Below are 19789 nucleotides of genomic sequence, written 5' to 3'. Positions count from 1 at the left end.
TACTCTCTATTAAGCTAGAATGACATGAGAATGTAAGGTTGGAGTGTAATGAAAGGCCTGATGTTGCTGTTGAAGGAATTTATTAATGTTCCTACTTGAAAAATAAGGCACCACTTATCAACGGCATTTCGTTCACATTATATTATGTAAGTGGACATTATTTAAATCAATTCAACAACATTTTCAATGGTTTAGGATCTGCTTGGCCACGTTGTCCATGTAACATCAACCATGCTAGTAGTATTACCCCAGTAAAGGCATGTCTACTTCCTGAGTCCATAGTATTAGAAAACTAACCAGTGATTTGTTTGATTTGGTTCACCAGGTGAGTGAGATTTGCACACTTTGTCCTTTTGAGTCTGTCTTGTCCTTTTCATCATCATCATCACCACCATCATCATCATCATCTCTCACTGTGGTCCCATGAGAGGCTTGTGACGTGCTCTCTGCTGCGCCCTCATGGCTGAGGTGTGTAACGCAGATACTTTCTCCCTGATGGCAGGTCTTTGGTGTATATGCCAGCTGGGAAGAGAGCTGCTGCCTCATCTTCAGGGATGTTAGGCAGAACCATCACACGATCGCCAGGCTTTTCATGGAGAGAAATTAGGGTAATTAAATGTTAAAAAGGACATGATATGACAACCCTAGTTGACTATCTGTGCAGTATAGTACAGTGGATTGTGTACATAGCCTTTAAGTATGTAAACCAGCTCCTTACCTTCTTGTGATTTTTTTCTTTTTCTAAAAGTTTTTTTTTTTTTTCTTTCCTAACACAAGGGGAGCCACCCCTCCTAAATTTCGTTGTTTGGTACCTGTACTGTAGCAATGACAATAAAGTCCATTCATTCATGAACATAGCATCCCTGACAATATTGCACTAAGAATGGGCCCTCCCTATTTGGAAAGACAGACACATTGCAGTAATGATATTCAACGATATTAATTCTTGACCTTATTATGTGTCACCCGTGTCTTTTCGTATCTATCTATTAAGATGGTGTCTGTTATGTTTGGATGCTAACTTACTGTGGAGATGGGCCAGAGCTATAAAGCTATATTGATCCTAAAAATGTGTTTTGAACTTGAAAGCGGGACTTTGAGGTTATGGTGTTGGAGAGGGATTGGCTCACCTTCCAGTCTGCTGGGGTGGCCACCCTCTTCTGTGCAGTGAGCTGCAGGGAGTCCACCACTCGTAGGATCTCATCAAAGTTCCGTCCTGTGGTGGCGGGGTAGAGGAGGGAGAGCTTCAACCTCTTATCTGGACCGATGACAAACACCTGAAACAGACACAGATCATATTCTTATTTCTATGGGATGGCTTTCTAGGTCCAGTATGTAACATTCAAGCTTTCTACACACTTCCTAATTTAATTGCTAGTGAGTGAACTGAGTAATTGGTTTAATCAGTAGTGAGTGTGATCCCTTGAAAGAAATATTTTGTTTACGAACTCTGTTTTGGTCTGGGAAATAGCGCTTTTCTAAAGACCTTTCAGTCTCTGGTGGCTGCCTCTTCAAAATAGTGCACATATGAAGAAACCTAACACAGGATACAGGATATGTACAGGATATCCTCACTTGTCAGTAAAAACACACTGAGGACCCTATCAGGAGCTCTCATTCAATGTCACTTCGACTATGCCGTAACATCATGGTACTATAGAACCACAAAGGCCCATAAAACAAGACTCCAGACAGCCCAAAATAAACTGGTTAGGCTTCTGCTAGGCCTCAACCCTAGGACACATCTAACCGCTGCTCATTTTTTGAGCCTTGATTGGCTACGAGTAGTTGACAGAGTGCAGCAGCTTGCACTGGGCCTGGTCTTCAAGATACGCTACACCACAAAGACACCCAAGTACCTGTCAACATACTTCCAAAAAGTGAACAACGTCCACACATACAACACCAGAGGAAGCTCCACGAACCACGTTCAACCGCGTTGCACCACAAACAAGGGGTTAAACTCGTTTGCAAACTATGCAGTAAAAATGTGGAACGCCCTTCCTATAATCTTAAAGGAGTGCAAAACACTGCCCATCTTCAAAACCACTCTCAAAAAACATTTACAGGAGGCTGCAATCCGTAACTGGACCCTCTAAATCAAAAATCAGATTAAAAGACCCGAACTACCCACTGTACATACTTTGTGTTTTGTCCCCCGCCCCCACCTGTGGTGTATGTCCCCACCTGTCCTACCCGCTGTACATACCTGATGTTTTGTTGTATTGTATATCTAGTATTGTTCTTCCCATGATGGATGTATTTTTATCTTGTAGATAGTAATAGTTATTTGTCTGTATTATCTTGTAGATAGTACTAGTTTTTTTTTCTTTTCCTGTCTGTCTTACATGTAACGATGAATTGAAAATCAAGGACCCCAATTGAAATAAGCCAGTGGCTTTCTTGGGTTTTTATCCTTTTAGTTGACCTTGTATGTAATATGTACTCTCATGTACCTACTTCTGCAAATCTTCTAATAAAGTTTTCAATCAATCAATCAAACAGCAAATAGAATTTCTAGGGAATATGTTGTTGTCAAGTTTGTTGTAGCCAAAGGTGGCAGATTTACAACAAATGTATGCCCTGCTCCATTAATTACACAAGGCATGAATGCTGTGTGTGCGTCATAGAGAGAGAGTGAACAAGAGAGAAGGGGCTTACCTTACAGTGGGAAATGGGTATGGTACTGTTTGTGTGTGTGTGTGTGTGTGTGTGTGTGTGTGTGTGTGTGTGTGTCTGTGCGTGTCTGTGCGTGTGCGTGTGTGTGTGTGTGTGTGTGTGTGTGTGTGTGTGTGTGTGGTTGGTTTCTGGGGAAGGGTTGGGTTAGGTGGAAAGACACTGAGGTTTATTCATACTGGAAACAGTTTTGCAAGAAAGAGTGTGTGAGAAAGCGAGAGACAAAGAGAGACAAAGAAAGTAATAATAATAATAATATAAAGTAGAGACTCACACAGCGGGCAGTGAGGGGCATGCCATCCCTGTCCTTCTCGTTTGGGTCTAGCATGCCCAGGGCCACAGCCAGATCCCTCTTACTGTCCGCTATGATGGGGAAGGGGAATGCACAGCCAGGCTCCTCATTATTGTAAGCCAGGATGTCCTACAGGATCACAGCAAATCTCCTTTACTGACACAGTCTAGCAAACACATGGTAAACGGACTGAGCTACTGTATAAACAGTGGGATATGTATATCCAAAATTAAATTAATTAATTTAAAATAAATGTTCTATTGAGATAGTGAGCAACATGGTTGACGAAACTATAGTTAACCACTTATAGTAACAGATGGTGCTTAGTAGGCAACATCAAAGATGGATACTGTGGTTCTTGGGCAGTATTGGACATGTTACAGACAGAAGAGACAGAGTGAGAGGAGGGTGAAACCTTGCTCCAGTTATGGTGGTCCTCCACGCTGTCGATGGACAAGGCGACCATCTTCACGTTCCTCTTGCTGAACTCATCGCTGAGCTTGGCGGCTCGTCCAAGCTCTGTGGTACAGACAGGGGTGTAATCACGGGGGTGGGAGAACAGGATCCCCCAACTAGAGAGAGAGAGAGATGGGAGGAGAGAGATAAAATGGAGAGATGGGAAGGGAGAGAGGGGGGGGGGGTGAGAGAGATTAGCAGGGGCCTAAGAGAGGAATGTCAGCCTCTCTGTTCCCCTGCATGGCTCCTGTGTTTCTGTTTGTGTGCTGCTCTCAGGGTGCTTCTGAGTTTCCATGCTGTTCATCATTTGAACATTGTCGCTTTAAAACCGTCTCAGATTATGACAAATGACAAATTCACACGTCGACAGTGTGGTCTTGACACAGATGATATTGCTCAAACAAAACCACTGACGTGACGCACGCAAGTGACATTTCAGTGTTGTCAGCATGTCGATTGAGCTCAGTGAACAATGATCTGGAGCAGGCTCTTTTATCTGTCTGACGCCTCGACCTAGATAGACAGACAGACAACTGACTTTATTTTATTAGGCCTATGAATATATTATTCTATAGAAGAAAACGAAAACCATCTTGACAATGTCAAAGAAACGCATTCTGTACCTCCATCCGGCAGAATAAAGGTAGCCCATCAGTCTCTGTCAATAAAGCCGGGATAAACATCATATCGTGACCTTAGAATTATAAGGTTCTATCTCCGTTTAGGTTAGTTCAGAGATATTGAGCGTCAAAGTTTTTACATTCCATTATGTTTTGTGAGATGGAACCTTTGTATTGTATGAATTACTTAATAACTCAAAAATGTCAACATTTAAAAAATAACACTACACAGGCATTAATAAACACCTAATGGATCAGATTATGTAAAAAACTCAATTTGGACAAAAGCGGAGATAGAACCTTATAATTATATTTCTAACGTCACGATTTGTAGCCGAAAATGCCAATACTGATACACGTCGGATTAATACAGAAATAAATATCTATGAAGCGCATAATAATCAAAGCAGAATGTTAAATATATACTTCGAGCACTTTGGTTGTACGCGCAGTACAGGTATCTATTAGTAATCTGAATGTTATACGTATCATGTAAGAAGAAACACTATAGGCTACAGCTACACAATGCTGAGTCCATGATGGTACAGTATGATATTACAATATGTGCAATTAAAATGACTTACGAGTCACCCAGAAATTCATGGAATTGAATTTTGCCGGTAGTGGTTTCGGCCTCAAAATTGGGAAATACATCTCCAAGCAGGAGCCCGGGCATGGTTGCGCTGCCTGACTCACTGGCGACGACAGGTTGTCACGAGGGTGATAAGAGGCGGAACCTTATTCAATAAAGAACTTATTGAAGAGGTGGCTTTTGGGATAATGATGATTTGCTTTTACATGTATTGTGACTTTAAAGAGCCTAATCGGCACATTATCTAACATTAAAATAGGCTATAGGCCTATAGCCTGCAAATCCTGGTAATATTTGTATTCCACTATTTGTAGACGAACTACTCTTATCTTACAATATTCCTAAAATACTATAATAAGAGCTGTAGCCTACACATTTGACAACACACATGTTTAATGTGAGAAAAACGACTGTCATACGTGTCAATTATCACCAGTAGCCTACGAGTTCTTCTTCTACCACGTGACCCAATCGGTCCATCATTCTCTGGTTACCGCTGAAACCAGAGCGTCAATAAATGACGGACGCTGTAACAAAACTCTGAGATTTGGCTTAATTTTTTGGAAAATGCCTTCGCCTCGAGGAAGAAGGAACAGTGCTCGCAGTGGTAGTATTTCTGGAAACACTGGCGCCGCGGTCATTGGGAGATTTGGGTTGGCCACAGAGACCCGTTACCGGGCATCTGAGTGTCCGACGCGCCGCCGTTGCTCCAGTTGTTCGTACGTCTCTTCAGCAGCTCAGACAGAAGATTATTCAGTGAGTCTGAATCAGTCCATTTTTGTGATCACCCTACGGTTGTTATTAGCCGTAGACCTGTGGCTCTCCAAGCGGCTGGGGGTGTGCGCCTCTGAGGACTCTTCATGGGGCAGCATACGGCCCTTGGTGAGGCTGGTGGAGCTCTCCGGGCATGCCGTCCCGTGGTTCATCGGCACTTTATACTGTTTCCTTAGGGGTGAGACCATCACAGACCAAGAAATGATGCTAAACCTTATCTTTGGTGAGTGAACCTTCTATTGCAGGCCTATGTGTGCCCGCTGTATGTGCCTATATTTCAACTGTTAACTCAATGTCCTATTAGGCTAATGCAATAACAGTTTAATCATCCACATTACATATCAAATCAACAAACGTCATTAATAATTACTTCATTAATAAGCCTTTGTTGATAGTTCCTCCCCCTATTGCCTCCCTGACATTTAGATTTGATTAACTTCAACTTTAATCTACTATCTAGTTTGTTCGTCTCTGGTCCTGCGAAATGTTGCATGCATTAAATTACATTTTCCTCCGCAATATTATTATTATTATTTTTTTTTTTACCATTAGTTATGCAGTTGAGCCCAATTTATACTTCTGCGTCGAATTTACGCGCGGCTACGCGCAATATTAGGTCTATGCGTGAGTACGCGCAATTACGCGCGGGGAATGCCTTGTGAACTCGTTGAACTGATAGCAGTCTCCCGGTTAAGACGATACCAATGCTATATTACGTTAATATATATCGCAGGGTTGATCAGGTCATTTGAAAAAAGCCCCACCAATCCACGAAAGTGTCTGATATTGCATTTATATATGCGATTCATTGGATCTGTGTCCTTTGGTCAATGACCAGTATCCATTTCAATCGCGGGTCCTTTAGGGAGCGGCCGACAGAAGAACTGGATAGAACATGAACAAGAATAGTGGCGCCAAAGAACAGGGGAGGGAGGCGTCCATGGAAAGTTTTCTCCTTACAACCTTTCCGAAAGTGTCACCTCTGGAGATAGCAAGGATATTACGCGGCTGTTCACGGTCCTATGGCATCAGTAGCCTACGGACAGTAGGACTACGCATGCATCTTCAACTTTTTTGACTTGAATTCTTTGGGATAGGCGCATTGTCCTATTTTAGTTCTCAGCATCAGTCTATTTTGGTTCAGTAGGTTGAAAATATATATTTTTAGTAACGAATAATAACTCATTAATCTAGGCATAATACTGTGATGTATAATGAAGTGTGTGCCTGCCTGCCATAGCTTAAGATGAACAACCTCTTGTCTGAAACACTCTTTTCCTCTCTCTTATGACCTTTCAGCTCTACTGTTGGATCTTGTCCTGGTCAGAATCGTCAAGACCATGATCCGTCGCCGGAGTCCGGCTCAAAACCGCTCAGATATATTCTCCACCTTCTTTATAGAGCGTTATTCTTTTCCCTCAAGCCATGCCACGCGGGCAGCCATGTGTGCCCGCTTCCTGGTGGCCCAGCTGGTGGTCACAGCCCCTGTCCATGCTCTGGTGCTGGGCTGGGCCGCCCTGGTGGGCCTGTCACGGGTGCTACTGGCAAGGCAGTATGTAACGGACGTGGGCTTTGGCCTGGCCATGGGCTACTGTCAGTACAGCTTGGTGGAGAGGCTGTGGGTGTCCTGGGACTGCCTGCAGGAGCTGCTGACCACACTGCTGGGGGAGGGACAGGCATGGGGGACAACACTTTGATTTCAGTAATGAGTGAGATTTTGGAGGAGTTTTGTGGGAAGAGAGACTGTGCATTGTGTCATCAGCAAACCTTCTAGTGTTCAAATGACTGGATTAGTGCAGTTTCCTCGTTATAGTGTGGCATGAGTACGTTTGCAGAGCGGTGGTAGTTGTAGATACAAATCATTACAAAACCCAATTGCACAACAGTTTTTGTGGCGCATGCACATTATACTCTCAGTGTTGTTTGTATCCCAACTGAGTTTCAAGTATATGACGTACTGTATATCACATAATATTTATTTTTTATTTTTTAAATATTTAGTTGCATTTTGACCAGGGATCTTTTTAGTTTGAAAGTAGATTTCTAAAGGGTGAATAAGAATTTCACTCTTACTCATACATTGTTGTATACTTTCAATTTATTTGCTTTTTTTTGTTTGTTTTTTTGTTGATTTTATCCCTTTTTCACCCAATTTGGTATCCAATTGCACCCAACCTAGTATCCAATTATCCCCTGCCTATTGCGTAGGATCCGCCGCACGACCCCGTGGCCGGCAGCCCCAGAGGAGATAGCCAGGCAGACTAGCTGTCTGGCTCCTCGTTATTCCAGCACCAGACGGGGGCGGTGTTGCGCGACGGATCCTTGTCCGGAAATAGTCCTATACCCCCCTTGGGAGCGGTCCTATACCCCCCTTGGGAGCGGCCGCTCAATATGCTCCCTGTGGGCCCCGGCCATATCCGGGTCTGGCGAGACCGGGATTCGATGCCAGTCCCCGGTGGGCAGCTTCCACTAGAGGCTAATGCTTAGACCGCTGCGCCACCGCGGGGCTCGAATTTATTAGCCTTTTAATTGTATCTCACAGGTTCCACTCTGAAGGACTGACAGTGTCTCTCTGAGTAAATAAAGACGTTACAGACTTATCGCCATTGAACAACAATAAAAAGAAGGAAGGCATCAACACATAAGGGAGTATATTCGTTTATCATATCTTCATCGAGGAAGAGAGAGAGAGAATGAAAGTCTGTGGGTGAGATGAAGTGATAAAAAAGGCATGCGTGGTTCCCTTGTTAAGAGAACAATTCTCTGCAGCCCAGTGTCCATATAGGGTGCTGTGGTATTGTACTGGCAGTGTCCACTGTGGGTGTATGTATGGGCGGGGCAATATCTACCAACCCTTCAAAGTTTCCATCCGTGCACAGCTGCTGCTGAGCCTCCTGACTGTCATTATGTCTTTATCCATCCCCATCTCCACTTACAGTGTTGGTATACAGCGTTTGTTCCAGGGGAGGCCGGTGGAGGTAGAAATCAGAGGATGAGCTCTTTGTAATACACAGAATGGAATAAGGAATGGTATATGAGGAATGGTACCATACCATATTCCATTCCATGCATTACAATACTGTCAGACCCCAGGAAGACTAGCTAATGTCATGGCATTAGCTAATGGGGATCCTAATAAGCAAACAAACAAACAAATGAGCCTGTCCTACAATTTCTACCTCCATCAGCCTCCCCTGGTTGGTTCCTCCCAGCGCCACTCTGACTCCCCTGCCGCCCCCCACCTATGCCAGCTCTATGGAAGTCCACATGTTCTTCTATCAGCTCCACACTCCAAAAGTTTGGATTTTAAATGACTAAACATTACTATGAGGTTAAAGTCTCACATTTTATTTGATGGTATTTGTGTATATAAATAGTGGTTTCACTATTTAGAAATTACACCACTTTTTATTTAAATAGCCCCCCTATATTTCAGAGTACCCATGGGACAGATTTATCAAATGTCTAAATTAAGCACTCATGTATTTGGTGGGGATAATTCTTTGCATACAATAACTGCCTGAAGTCTGCGACCCATTGACCCCACCAGACGACCCGTTGACCCCACCAGCCGGGTATCTTCTCTGGTGATGCCCTGCTCTAGGTCTGTACTGCAGACCTCCACCAGCCTCCCCTGTACTGTAGTGTTGTACAGACCTTATACAAGCACAACAAATGGTCAGTAGGGGGCGCTCCATGATAGAGCAAACCTGTAATGTCTTGGTTTTCCTCAATGTCCTGCATACTATTACAGTAGTGCAGTGTTTGTATTTCAAGGCTTGGAATATCTTTGCTCTGTGGAATATCTTATACTGTAGGTGTATACCTATGTGTTTCCTTTTGTTATGCTGTTGTGTAGCAATCATCCATCCATTTGGACAAAACGAAGTCAAGCTAATCTTCACATTCAGTTTTCTTTTTAATCATGTTAATCTGTGTTCATTAAAATGACATAACAGTACATATAATACACAACAAATGAAAGATACAACTTGAAATATATAGACAATAGTTGTTAATTCAATATGGTACGTTCTTAAATTAAGATAAAGCAAAAGAAAATATCAACAGATTGTTCACATAGAGCAGCAGAAGATGGTCCACCGTAGTGAGATCTGCTGTGTGATTGCTATAGTCTGATTCATCCTATTTACAGTAGAAAAAAATATATTCTAGTAGAGTAACAATACAAATACAGAGGCCTCATTACGGTCTTACTTGATCTTAAAACGACTTTTAAGTCCCTGATTAATTGCTCATGTTTCAACAGCATTTGAGTCCATATTTCAGTCCCCTCTCTCGCCTCTAGAGGGTGCTGCTGCCGACCCTGCCCAGCCTCACGTCGTAGGTGATCATGTGGAAGTTGTCCCAGGCGTAGAGCTTCCTCTGCACGTGGTTGTAGTCCACCATGCTGTTATAGCGGTAGCGGTTACGGAAGGCCACGGCGATGGCGCGCCCCTCCCCGGTGGCCGTGTCGAAGACGTGGTTGACGGTGGTGTTGGCCGCCGTGTAGCTGGCCACCGTGTACAGCCTGCCGCACACCATGAAGGCGTTGGCCACCGTGTTCTTGCGGATGTTGGTCTCCCAGCTCCTCTTGACCTCCAGGCTCTCAGGGTCCAGCTGGGAGAGCACGATGGCTCCCTTGGCCTTGCTGGTGCTGTAGATGGCCCACAGGCCCTGCTCGTCCACCGCCAGGTCGATGTCGGTGTAACCTCCCCAGGAGTAGGGGTGCTGGCCGTGGAAGCCGGCGTGTGGCAGTTCCGAACGCGCCGCCACACTTTCGGACACCAGGTCGTAGCGCAGCAGGGTGCGGCTGCGCCGACGCTGATAGTAGAGGGACCCGCGGTACAGGGTGGCCCCGGTGCTCTCCACGGCCTCAGGCAGCAGCAGCACCTTCATGGGGAAACCGCGTGTGAACTGCTCCATGTCCTCGTAGGCGAAGAGCTGCCGGACATCCTTGCCCACCGTGTCGATGCGCCACACGGTCTTGTTGCCGTACGGGGGGGACACGGGCTCGGGGTCCTGCAGCCACACCCCGTACTTCCCTGTGATGCTGTCGGCCTTCCTGTGCAAGACAGGCTCCCCCACAGACACCACCTCACCACAGCCTAGGAGGTACAGGTGGAGGATGGAGGGTGGAGGGTTACTTAAGCAGTGAGGGAGGGAGTCACAATGCAATCTCGTGATCATCATTATTATTAATGTGAATCGCAAATGCATCTAGGTGGCAAATGGAAAATCATCAACCATATCTTTATGATCGTTTGTGGATATTTGTAGCGGATTGTTTCATTTTGAGGGATGTTTAACTTGAATGTGATTGTATGGGCTTTGAAAGACCACCAGGGGGCAATATATGCTTCTTGGACTAGGCGGTTGGCCTACCTGTGTGGTTCTGTCCTCCCTCCTGGATCAGACCGGAGGCTGGGACCTCTGTGACCTCAGCCTTCATCTCCTGGTATGCAGCATTGCCAAACTCATAGGCAGGATCTGAGGAGACATGATAAACCCAGGATGATAAATTAGGTAGATTTTCCTTTGTGTTCTTTGTGAACCATCTGGTGAACCAATCATGAGCAGTAACTCAACACTAACACAGATTTAGAGTAGAATAGAATGGAATAGAATAGAAGAGCGGTATAAACTGAGACACATTCAATGATGACACACTGATATCATCAAAGCTTACGAGCCCCATTAGATGTTGCATTCCTAAAAATGGTCACGCATGTAAACTGACAGGCAACCACCATGCACGGGTGACTGTAAAAAGAGTATCCACGCCGTAAACACTCAACCAAAGAGGGCTAACGGAAACCTGACCTGTAGCCCACAGACTTCCAATCAACATATTTATATTGTCATATACAGCGCATAACTACCTACATGTATTTCTGTTCGATTTCATTGGTATTCATAATCAGCTAGTAACATGTTGTTAATTCTGTAGTACCGTTATACGATGTATATGTTGTATGACATGCACTATCATTTTCAGAATCGAGGAATGTATTCTCTTTTCCTTTACACACAGGGTGCGTTCCAATTCACTACCCTTCACCCAGAAGTGTACTCGTTCACTTCCCCTCATGCATTTAAAAGCATTAGATTGGTATAGGCATGACTGGGAAGAGTTTCCATCATATTCCTTACACCAGTCCATTCCTATTAAATGCATGAGTGCACACTCCAGTCTACCCATTCACCCCTCTGTTTCTGCCTGGCCTGATGCCTGATGTTCCAGTAACAGTTGAAACTCACCACTGGCAGGTCTCTGGTTGAGCTCGTGCAGGGGGACACCTGGGGCGGAGGGCTGGTGGCAGGGTCTCTGCCTGAGTGTCTCAGCCTCCAGACTCAGCTCATCCACCCTCCTCTGGAGCTCCTTCACCTGCCTGTTCAGCTGCTCCTTGTCCTGCTGGAGCTGGCTCTTCTCCCCCATGGCCTGGGAGTACGCCTCCTGGAGACCCTCCTCCTCTCCTCCTCCGACTCCGACTCCCTCTGCCCCCACCAGACGGCTCACCATGGCCTCTAGGAGGGTGAGGCGAGACCGGACACCCGTCATTTCAGGGGCCCCTACGGCACTGGGGCAGCTGGACTCTGCAGGGCTGGCTACAGTGAAGGTGTACTGGCAGCGTCCGTTGTGGTCGTTGGAGCGGCGCAGGGAGGCTCTGTCCTGGCCTTGGCTCTGGCCACCCAGCACCAGACAGGAAAGACACACGGTTACCTCGAGCCACATTCTAAAAGAACAGAGTGGATCTCTCTGGCATGCGGGGTTCTTCAGTGATGGATCCTCCTTCCTTCCCTTCTGTCTCTTCTTCCTTTGCTTGTCTAAAGGATGAGAGTGAGTCTGATTGGGCTTTCACCTTAGAACTAATGTTCTGGTGCTGGATCCCTACTTGCTCTTCTAACTTTGTGATGTCCTCTCTATTCCTCTGTCTTGTTTAGTTGTACAATCTTCTCCTCTCTCTTCTCTTAGGTCTCTCTGGTCAGTCCCTTGTTGTTGTCTTCTGAGTTGTGAGGGGGATATTTATACAGTCAAAAGTGAGAGGGTGGGAGGGGACAAGGAGCATGGCTAAACATCTGAGAAGGGGACGGGATTGGAGGTGGGGGGGGGACGGGGGATGGGGACTGATGGTTGGAATACCATGTGTTTTGGGAAAGCCCTGGCAAAGTTTATTCGAAAAAAGCAAAACAGTGCTCAGGTTTTTATTTTTCCTGTTGTTTAATTGTGTTAATATAGTTGTTATGTCTGTAGGTTGTTTTGTCTGTACAGCACACCTTTATTTGTCTGTCTGACACCATTTTATTAGAGCAATGAGGGCTTCTCTGTTACTTCCTTTGCAGCCGATAGTTATATCATTAAACTACCATGTGATTAACTGTATGTCCAATATCACTGATTTATGACCAGAACCTAAAAGTACATGCTGACATTTATGGGTCCAAAATTGTGGTGCCTTTTCTGTTTACCTTTTTGGGTCCAAACAGGTCTAGGAATCCTAACTGCCATGTCTAGTGTCGGCCCCTTCAGTTGGGCAGGGCAGTCCAATTCACCTGCACACCTGAGGGCAGACTGGCACTCTCAGCTGCCAGGGCAGGGCAGGATGTCTGGGTATGGGCTTTGAGGGCTGCTCTTCCTCCCAAACCCATACTTTAATCCTGGCACTACAAATCATACATCTAAAAGATTCTCCTGGGCCCAGTATTTCAAAAATGTTGAATCTAGAACAGAATGATCCCGATTATTTGTTGCTATCCAGGATCAGATCTATCTGGTAGATTTGGAGTAGTATAGGGGAAATCAACCAGTTCGATCTGATCATGAATAGCAAAAAAAGAATCCAGATCATTCTGATCCAGATTAAACGTTTCGAAATACTGGACTCTGGACATCTCTCCCACTCTTGTGTAACAAAAACACTTTTTTATTGCAACGTGATTCACATTGGAATGGTGCATCAGGTTTAGTCACTCCCTCTCACGTGCTGGGACCTGTGTCCCACCACTCTCTCCTCATGCCACCTGGTTAGGTCCTGGGGGACAACCAAGAGTGTGTGAGCAGGTGTGTGCAGCACGTGTTTACGACTGGAGAGGCCGGCGGACCGGGGGCACCAAGCCACATGGCCCAGACACATAGATGAGAGTAAAAAAACAAAAGATAGAGAGGACGAAAGAGCTACAGGAGAGGCCAGGAGAAGTGCTAAGAACTCTTAACAGACTCAACCTCTCCTCCCTCAGGAAATAGAGTAATGGATTTGGCATACAGTGCTGGGCACTGCTACGGTTGACTCAAATTCAAGTGATGATTTATTTTCTACCCCAACCTTCCATTCTTGCCCTCCTACAGTACTCAACGCATACTCACCAAAAGACGCTTCGTTCTAGAAGATCAAACTAATTGCCTGCTTGGCTGATTCCTTTACTGTGGAAATTGGGCAGTGTCGCACTTCTCCAGGGTGTTTTTCTTACGCAACATCGACATTGCTGGCATCCTGTTTTGCTCCTCCGTCTCAGTTCATAATGGCCTCAGAGTGGGTTGATGGTGGGACACAAAGTACACAACATCTTCCACCGCCAGCTCTAAAATCAACCCTCCAACTGTGAAGGGCCAGGATTGCAAGTCCATTGAGACACAAAGGTTAGGGTTAGGGTTAGGTCCATCGAGACACTCTGTTGCTTGGAATGGTTGGGCTTTTCTCCTGTATTCGTTTCACATTTATGGTCTGAGCTCCTTTTGACCTACTGTGTGTGCTGTAGAGGGGCTACTATTGAAGATGAGCCTGGATATAATATGGTCATATGGTTATCCTTGCATTCATTCCTATATATCAGTCCATCTAATGTCACTAATATTATTGGCAGGAACTAAAGGATGTCATCCTTCCCTTTCACCAGGTTTTTTTTAATGCTCAGAACTCCTGGATTTACAATCTACGTATCCTTGGCAACATCTAGTGGATTTCCATTCCCCAACATACCAAAGGGAGGACTTTAATCCTGGCACTATAAATCATACAGTTGAGCTGTACTAATAAGTATATTACAATAACTGTAATACTGAGAATAGAAAATAGCTCTAGTGAGATCTAGATCTCAAGATCTAGCAAGATTGAAAGGCTTTTTTGAGAAATAATGATGAAAAGGGATATGTTGACGGTGTATCAAAGGAAAAATAAACGAGATGACGATCGAAGTCTAATCGCTGATCCAGGACTGGAAAGTGAATGTAGAAAGATCTGTTTGCCTCCTGGTGCCTGGAATATCGGTATAACTTTTTTTGACATTTCACCTTTACTGTTTTTAAGGTCATTCATTGTCTGAGGAAATAATACAAAAGACATGACGATTGAACTGTCTAAAAAATTAGACGATGACACTGAATGAGATAAATTGTCCCATGACTTATTTGAAGCCTTAACATGCAACACAAAACTAGCATTGTGGTGACAGAGAGAGATTCATCTATTCAGGATCATAAGCCATACCTGCACACTCATTAGCCCACGCAGCATGGCCAGAAATGCATTCATAGGTGTGAAACATTGCATTACCAGTCATGCGGTACTAGACTGGTAAGCAGGCACCAGGGGAACACAAACACACACAATCACACACACACACACACACACACACACACACACACACACACACACACACACACACACATACACACACACACAAACATTTCACACCAGTTTGACCTCTTACCCCAACACAGGATATATACAGGGAGGGGGGTTCTCCAGATATGCCACAATCTCAGTTACCTCCGTGTCAACATGGTGTGTGTGAGAGCATATGTACATATACAGTATGTTCAATGCACGTGCCCCACCATGAGTTAAAGTTATTGAAAACATAATTGAGTCATAAGGTATGTATCTGATAAGTTGAAGCCTAGGGAATAAGGCAGTTTAGCGTTCTAGGTTGGTCAGGTACAGTACTTCTATGTGTAAGACGGTAAACTCACTCCTCAAGTTCAAATACCCCCAACTGTGCTGTCCAATCGCTAGCTTTTTGATAGTGTTGCTGGTTAACATTAGGTATGTGAGGAGACAGGTCATGTGTGTTGGCAAGGTAGAGGTCACAAGTTCGAGACTCAGTTGGAGCAACTCGAATTGCGGGGCAATTGTTTACCTCAACTTGACGTCTGTTTCAAATGTGTTTGGGAGTGTTAGCCGAGCACTAATGGCAGCCTAAGGGGTGGGATGGGATGTTGCTGTCAGGATAAAAAGACTGTCTACTGTCTGCAGTGACTGTGAGGTGTAATCACAGTGAGTCACACGCGATAGCTCTCCTTTACTGGAAGTGTTGTTTAGTCACTGCCAGGTCAACACAATGCAGGTGTTTCACAGCACAAGTGTTCATTAGTAACGCAGACAGCCTGACATGGCACCACGTTGTTACGCAAACACACAGGATCAGACACGGTCACCTCAGTCAGTAACCCCAAAACATGTTCACACCTACAGCTTCATTTAGGGTGCACGGAAACATGCATGCCACACCTACGTTTACATGCTTCTCTTTCTCACTGATGGAATGAAAACAGTCTGATATTGATTCAAAGGTATTAGATTATCTGCGATTGCATATGTAAATATAATTTGACATCTGTCTGTCTGTCTGTCCGTCTGTCTTAGATTACGCAATCTAAACATACAGTATAAATGTTATGGAATGCTTCACATAATTCCAGTAATACTGGAAGGCATTGCCCTTTAGGCACATTGGTCCATAAGTATAGTTCCATGGGATTCCAGTGGCCATAATACTGTACATTTAAAAGTCCAAATAAATTCCTAGTTTGCGTCATGCAGCCCAAACTAATACACAACTTGCACACTACAAACTTTCACTGTGTGTGTGTGTGTGTGTGTGTGTGTGTGTGTGTGTGTGTGTGTGTGAATAGTGCAGGATGGGTTGATAGGGAAAGAGGTGAGTGAATCGTAACTCCTAGTAGTCTGAGGGACTATTGCAGCAGATGGATGGGGTCAGATATATAAGAACATATAATCCATAACTGTGCATCTGTTTATCAATACTAGATGACAGGATTCATTGTTATGAAACATTGTTATGAAGACAAGTAGCATAATTGAATTGACTAATTTGACTGAATTTTGACTGAATTTAAATGGAATCCACCCCAAGGCTGACCAGGTTGTGGACCTGTTCTAAATGGTTGGAGTGAGATCTGAAGATCTTATGTATTGAGGCTCTGATGAGGACAGCAGACATCCCCAGCCTCAAGGAACTTCCACTGTCCAAACACTGCGCCACAGTGCATCATGGGTAATGGATGACTCTGGGGGACGTTGGAGCAGATGAGCGGGACATGCCCCTCCACTACTTGCTGGCTTCTCCTTAGCCCCTAACAGAGACCTCCAGTATGATTGGCACTCAACCAACACCAAGGCTGTCTCTGAGCTAACAGCCACACACACACACACACACACACACACACACGCACACATACACACACACACACACACACACACACACACACACACACACACACACACACACGTGGTGCAAGCATAGAGACATGTGAAGCAAAAACACACAATCGTTAATATAAACATGTGATTCCATATAGCATTGCAGCACAGTTCATGCTTTTTCCATTCATACGGACACATGTGTATGTAATCTCAAACATAACCAAGACACACACACAGTGAATAGGCATAATGCATAGTCAACAAACATACAGTATGCACGTGTGTCAGATGAGGAACTGCTCACTGATATCACGTTTTCCTTCTTTCCAGTGTCAATCTTTGATGCAGGCTTTCATATATCTTGCAACTAAAATAACATTCCAAGAAAAAGACTGGCAGCAATGAAAAGAGACACACATAAAAAGTGAAGGGGACTTTATATTCTAAGTCTGACAGACTGAACCATTCGTTAGTGAAGAATATAGTGCCAAGGTGCCATTTGTCAATGTGGCTGTGCAGGTGTGCAAACAAAGTTGGGGATCATAAATTCTATTCTGTTCTTCATATTGGACCACAGCATGCTCTACATGTGTGTGTGTGTGTGTGTGTGTGTGTGTGTGTGTGTGTGTGTGCGTATATGCCTGCGTGTTGTTGTTGCAGAATGTGCAAACTGAGGTCCTTTGTATTATTCACCGTTAAGTGTCTGGTAGTGTTAAATGACTACAGGTGAACAGGAAATGTTGTGCTGTTTATGGGGTTGTTGTGGACCACGACTGATGAGGTTGAAAGATGTAGGGGTGAAGGTCAATGTCCGGTGGGGATACCCATACACACGCATGGAGCATGTGATCTGAGAATCTGAGAAGGTCTCTAGAACATTTTTGGTAACCTGTCATATCTTTTGGAGTAAGCTCTGCTCTCTTCAGTGAACCAAAATGACCAAGAGGAGCTTTAGGGTGCACATACACACAGTGACCCTGCCCACTCCAGGTCTAAAAACAGGCCTCCCGATATGTCGCCTCTGTGGCACTTACTGCGTTTGACCCAAACACAACCTCTCTGAACCAGATACCACAGGAAACAGGAGCTTTGACGTTAGAGACAAGCCCACGTCATAGACTACATGTCATTACATTTCCCATCAAACTAAACCACGTTGCTGCATCCTCTTGTCATGCATATACAGTAAACATGAACAAAAACATACAGTGGGGCTGGAAAACTGGACTTACCTCATATCATAGATATCATTACAACGGATTCATTAAGTTGGATATTTTCTGCGTGACATATTTTATTTGTTTTGAACGCCCAGGGCCGCCCTTTAGTGTGTGGTCATTGGATACCTCAGGATGGGGTAACACCCCTCTGAGAGGTAGGTAGGGGGTCAAAGGGCTGAATATGAGATGGCTAGCACCAGTCCATCCATCAATGACACTCCTCTGAATACTCATCTACGAATGGTCAGAGACTTACTTGGTTGTTGGTGATTTTCAAAATTGTATGAAGTTTTATTATGTCTTTACACTGGCCTTTTATTGGGCCCTAGTCTTTTCTGAATGCAAACAATGATGTCAGTTTAGTGACGATTCAGCCAAGAGGTTACTGCCTACTTGGCATGAAACCAACTCTTGATCAGAGCTCAGGTGGATTTCCACACACGACTTTAAAGATAGGATTGTCTGATATTATGCGAATCCATCATAAAGACTTGCAGAAATTGCCTCTGGCCCAGTATCGCTGGCAGATGACTGGTCCATTAGAGGAAGAGGGGCCCAGGATTGGTCACAGAGTGTTGAATCTAGATGAATACTGCCATCTAGTGAAACTCTGAGACAGCAACATATGTACCAGTCTTAACCATGCTGTGTGTGGGCAATGATGGTGCAACGGAATGACGCTTCATAGAAAGAGCTTCAGGGCTTAGATTGACTGACAGGGCAACGTGATCATTAGTATGCATAACGGATTATCCGTTATTATCCGTTATTATTATTATATTAGAACAATACCTTTGGTACAAGGCCAATCAGATTGCCTTACAAATTCCAATGCTGGTGTTGACCAGCAAATACCTGGGAACCCTGTTGATAATAGTCAGTGGAGATAACATGGCTTTTATAACCAAATATTGGCAGCGAATATTGTTGTACGGCGACCTTGAGTGCCATGAAAGGCGCCGTATAAAATAAATGCATTATTATTATTATTATTATTATTTAGTTAAAATAGACATGTTGCGTATTTTTTTTCCAGGATTCTCCGACCTGCACAGTCAGATCAAATACCACACTACACTACACTAGGACATGCTGCTTTGGCAGCGCGGAACAAAAGACACCAAATAGGCAACACTAGAAAAAGGATGAACAGAGGAAATGAGTTGAGACATTATAATCTCGACATATTTTTCTTTTCTTTACTGCAGAGCAGGGGTCTAGATGAGCGCGTCCAATCCTGCCCAGCGCGGTGACGCGCAGCCGTGTCGCATGAGTCACGATGGCAGGCAGACATTTGCACAGAGATGTAAACAGGGGCGGGTTTGTTTTTGCCTAACCCGTGTGTGTTCTCTGCCTACACTGCTCCGGGTTTGTGGTGCCGTGACCACAGCCCCACACACTGCTGCCATTGGTCATCTGAGGTGTCCATTTGATGCCGAGGCGCGGCGCTGCCTCGCAATTATCGCGGTTGCGTAAAAAAAAAGAGATTAATCTGTCAGAGGAGAATCTGGGTTCGGGATGAGACATCTGGTGATGTCCATCCTAGCATAACGAACCCTTCGATCGATCATTGCATATGGAATTCATATTCAACCGATGCTCTTTTCGTAGCAGGTGGTGGCGCTTGTAATCAAGCAGGATCGAGACCTTGGGTTGCAGGACTGGACAGCGACCGGGTCGCTCGGACATTGCAAACGTCCAGGGAACCTTGAGAA

The 19789-nt window shown here is 44.7% G+C and overlaps 4 protein-coding genes across 4 annotated transcripts in view; 1 reads left to right on the top strand and 3 right to left on the bottom strand.

Moving 5' to 3' along the window:
- The window catches only part of LOC308168425 (uncharacterized protein), a 218669-nt gene that overhangs the window by 53826 nt on the left and 145054 nt on the right, over positions 1-19789 (bottom strand). The gene's annotated exons all lie outside the window — the stretch shown is intronic.
- LOC308168254 (peroxiredoxin-6-like) lies at positions 458-4720 on the bottom strand (the record flags this gene model as incomplete). Its single annotated transcript, XM_080542770.1, has 5 exons — positions 458-586; positions 1131-1277; positions 2951-3097; positions 3384-3540; positions 4629-4720. The coding sequence occupies 5 exons, from the start codon at positions 4718-4720 to the stop codon at positions 458-460; spliced, it is 672 nt and encodes a 223-aa protein (XP_080398896.1).
- LOC308168933 (polyisoprenoid diphosphate/phosphate phosphohydrolase PLPP6-like) lies at positions 5204-7107 on the top strand (the record flags this gene model as incomplete). Its single annotated transcript, XM_080543573.1, has 2 exons — positions 5204-5633; positions 6710-7107. The coding sequence occupies 2 exons, from the start codon at positions 5204-5206 to the stop codon at positions 7105-7107; spliced, it is 828 nt and encodes a 275-aa protein (XP_080399699.1).
- Positions 9716-12146, bottom strand: LOC308168932 (myocilin-like; the record flags this gene model as incomplete). Its single annotated transcript, XM_080543572.1, has 3 exons — positions 9716-10518; positions 10796-10900; positions 11672-12146. The coding sequence occupies 3 exons, from the start codon at positions 12144-12146 to the stop codon at positions 9716-9718; spliced, it is 1383 nt and encodes a 460-aa protein (XP_080399698.1).

Source organism: Nansenia antarctica (genome assembly GCF_963989245.1).
Source record: "Nansenia antarctica genome assembly, chromosome: 12".
Classification (NCBI taxonomy): Eukaryota; Metazoa; Chordata; class Actinopteri; order Argentiniformes; family Microstomatidae; genus Nansenia; species Nansenia antarctica.
Note: the sequence above shows the minus strand (reverse complement) of the source record. Positions and strands in the feature narration are given on the sequence as shown.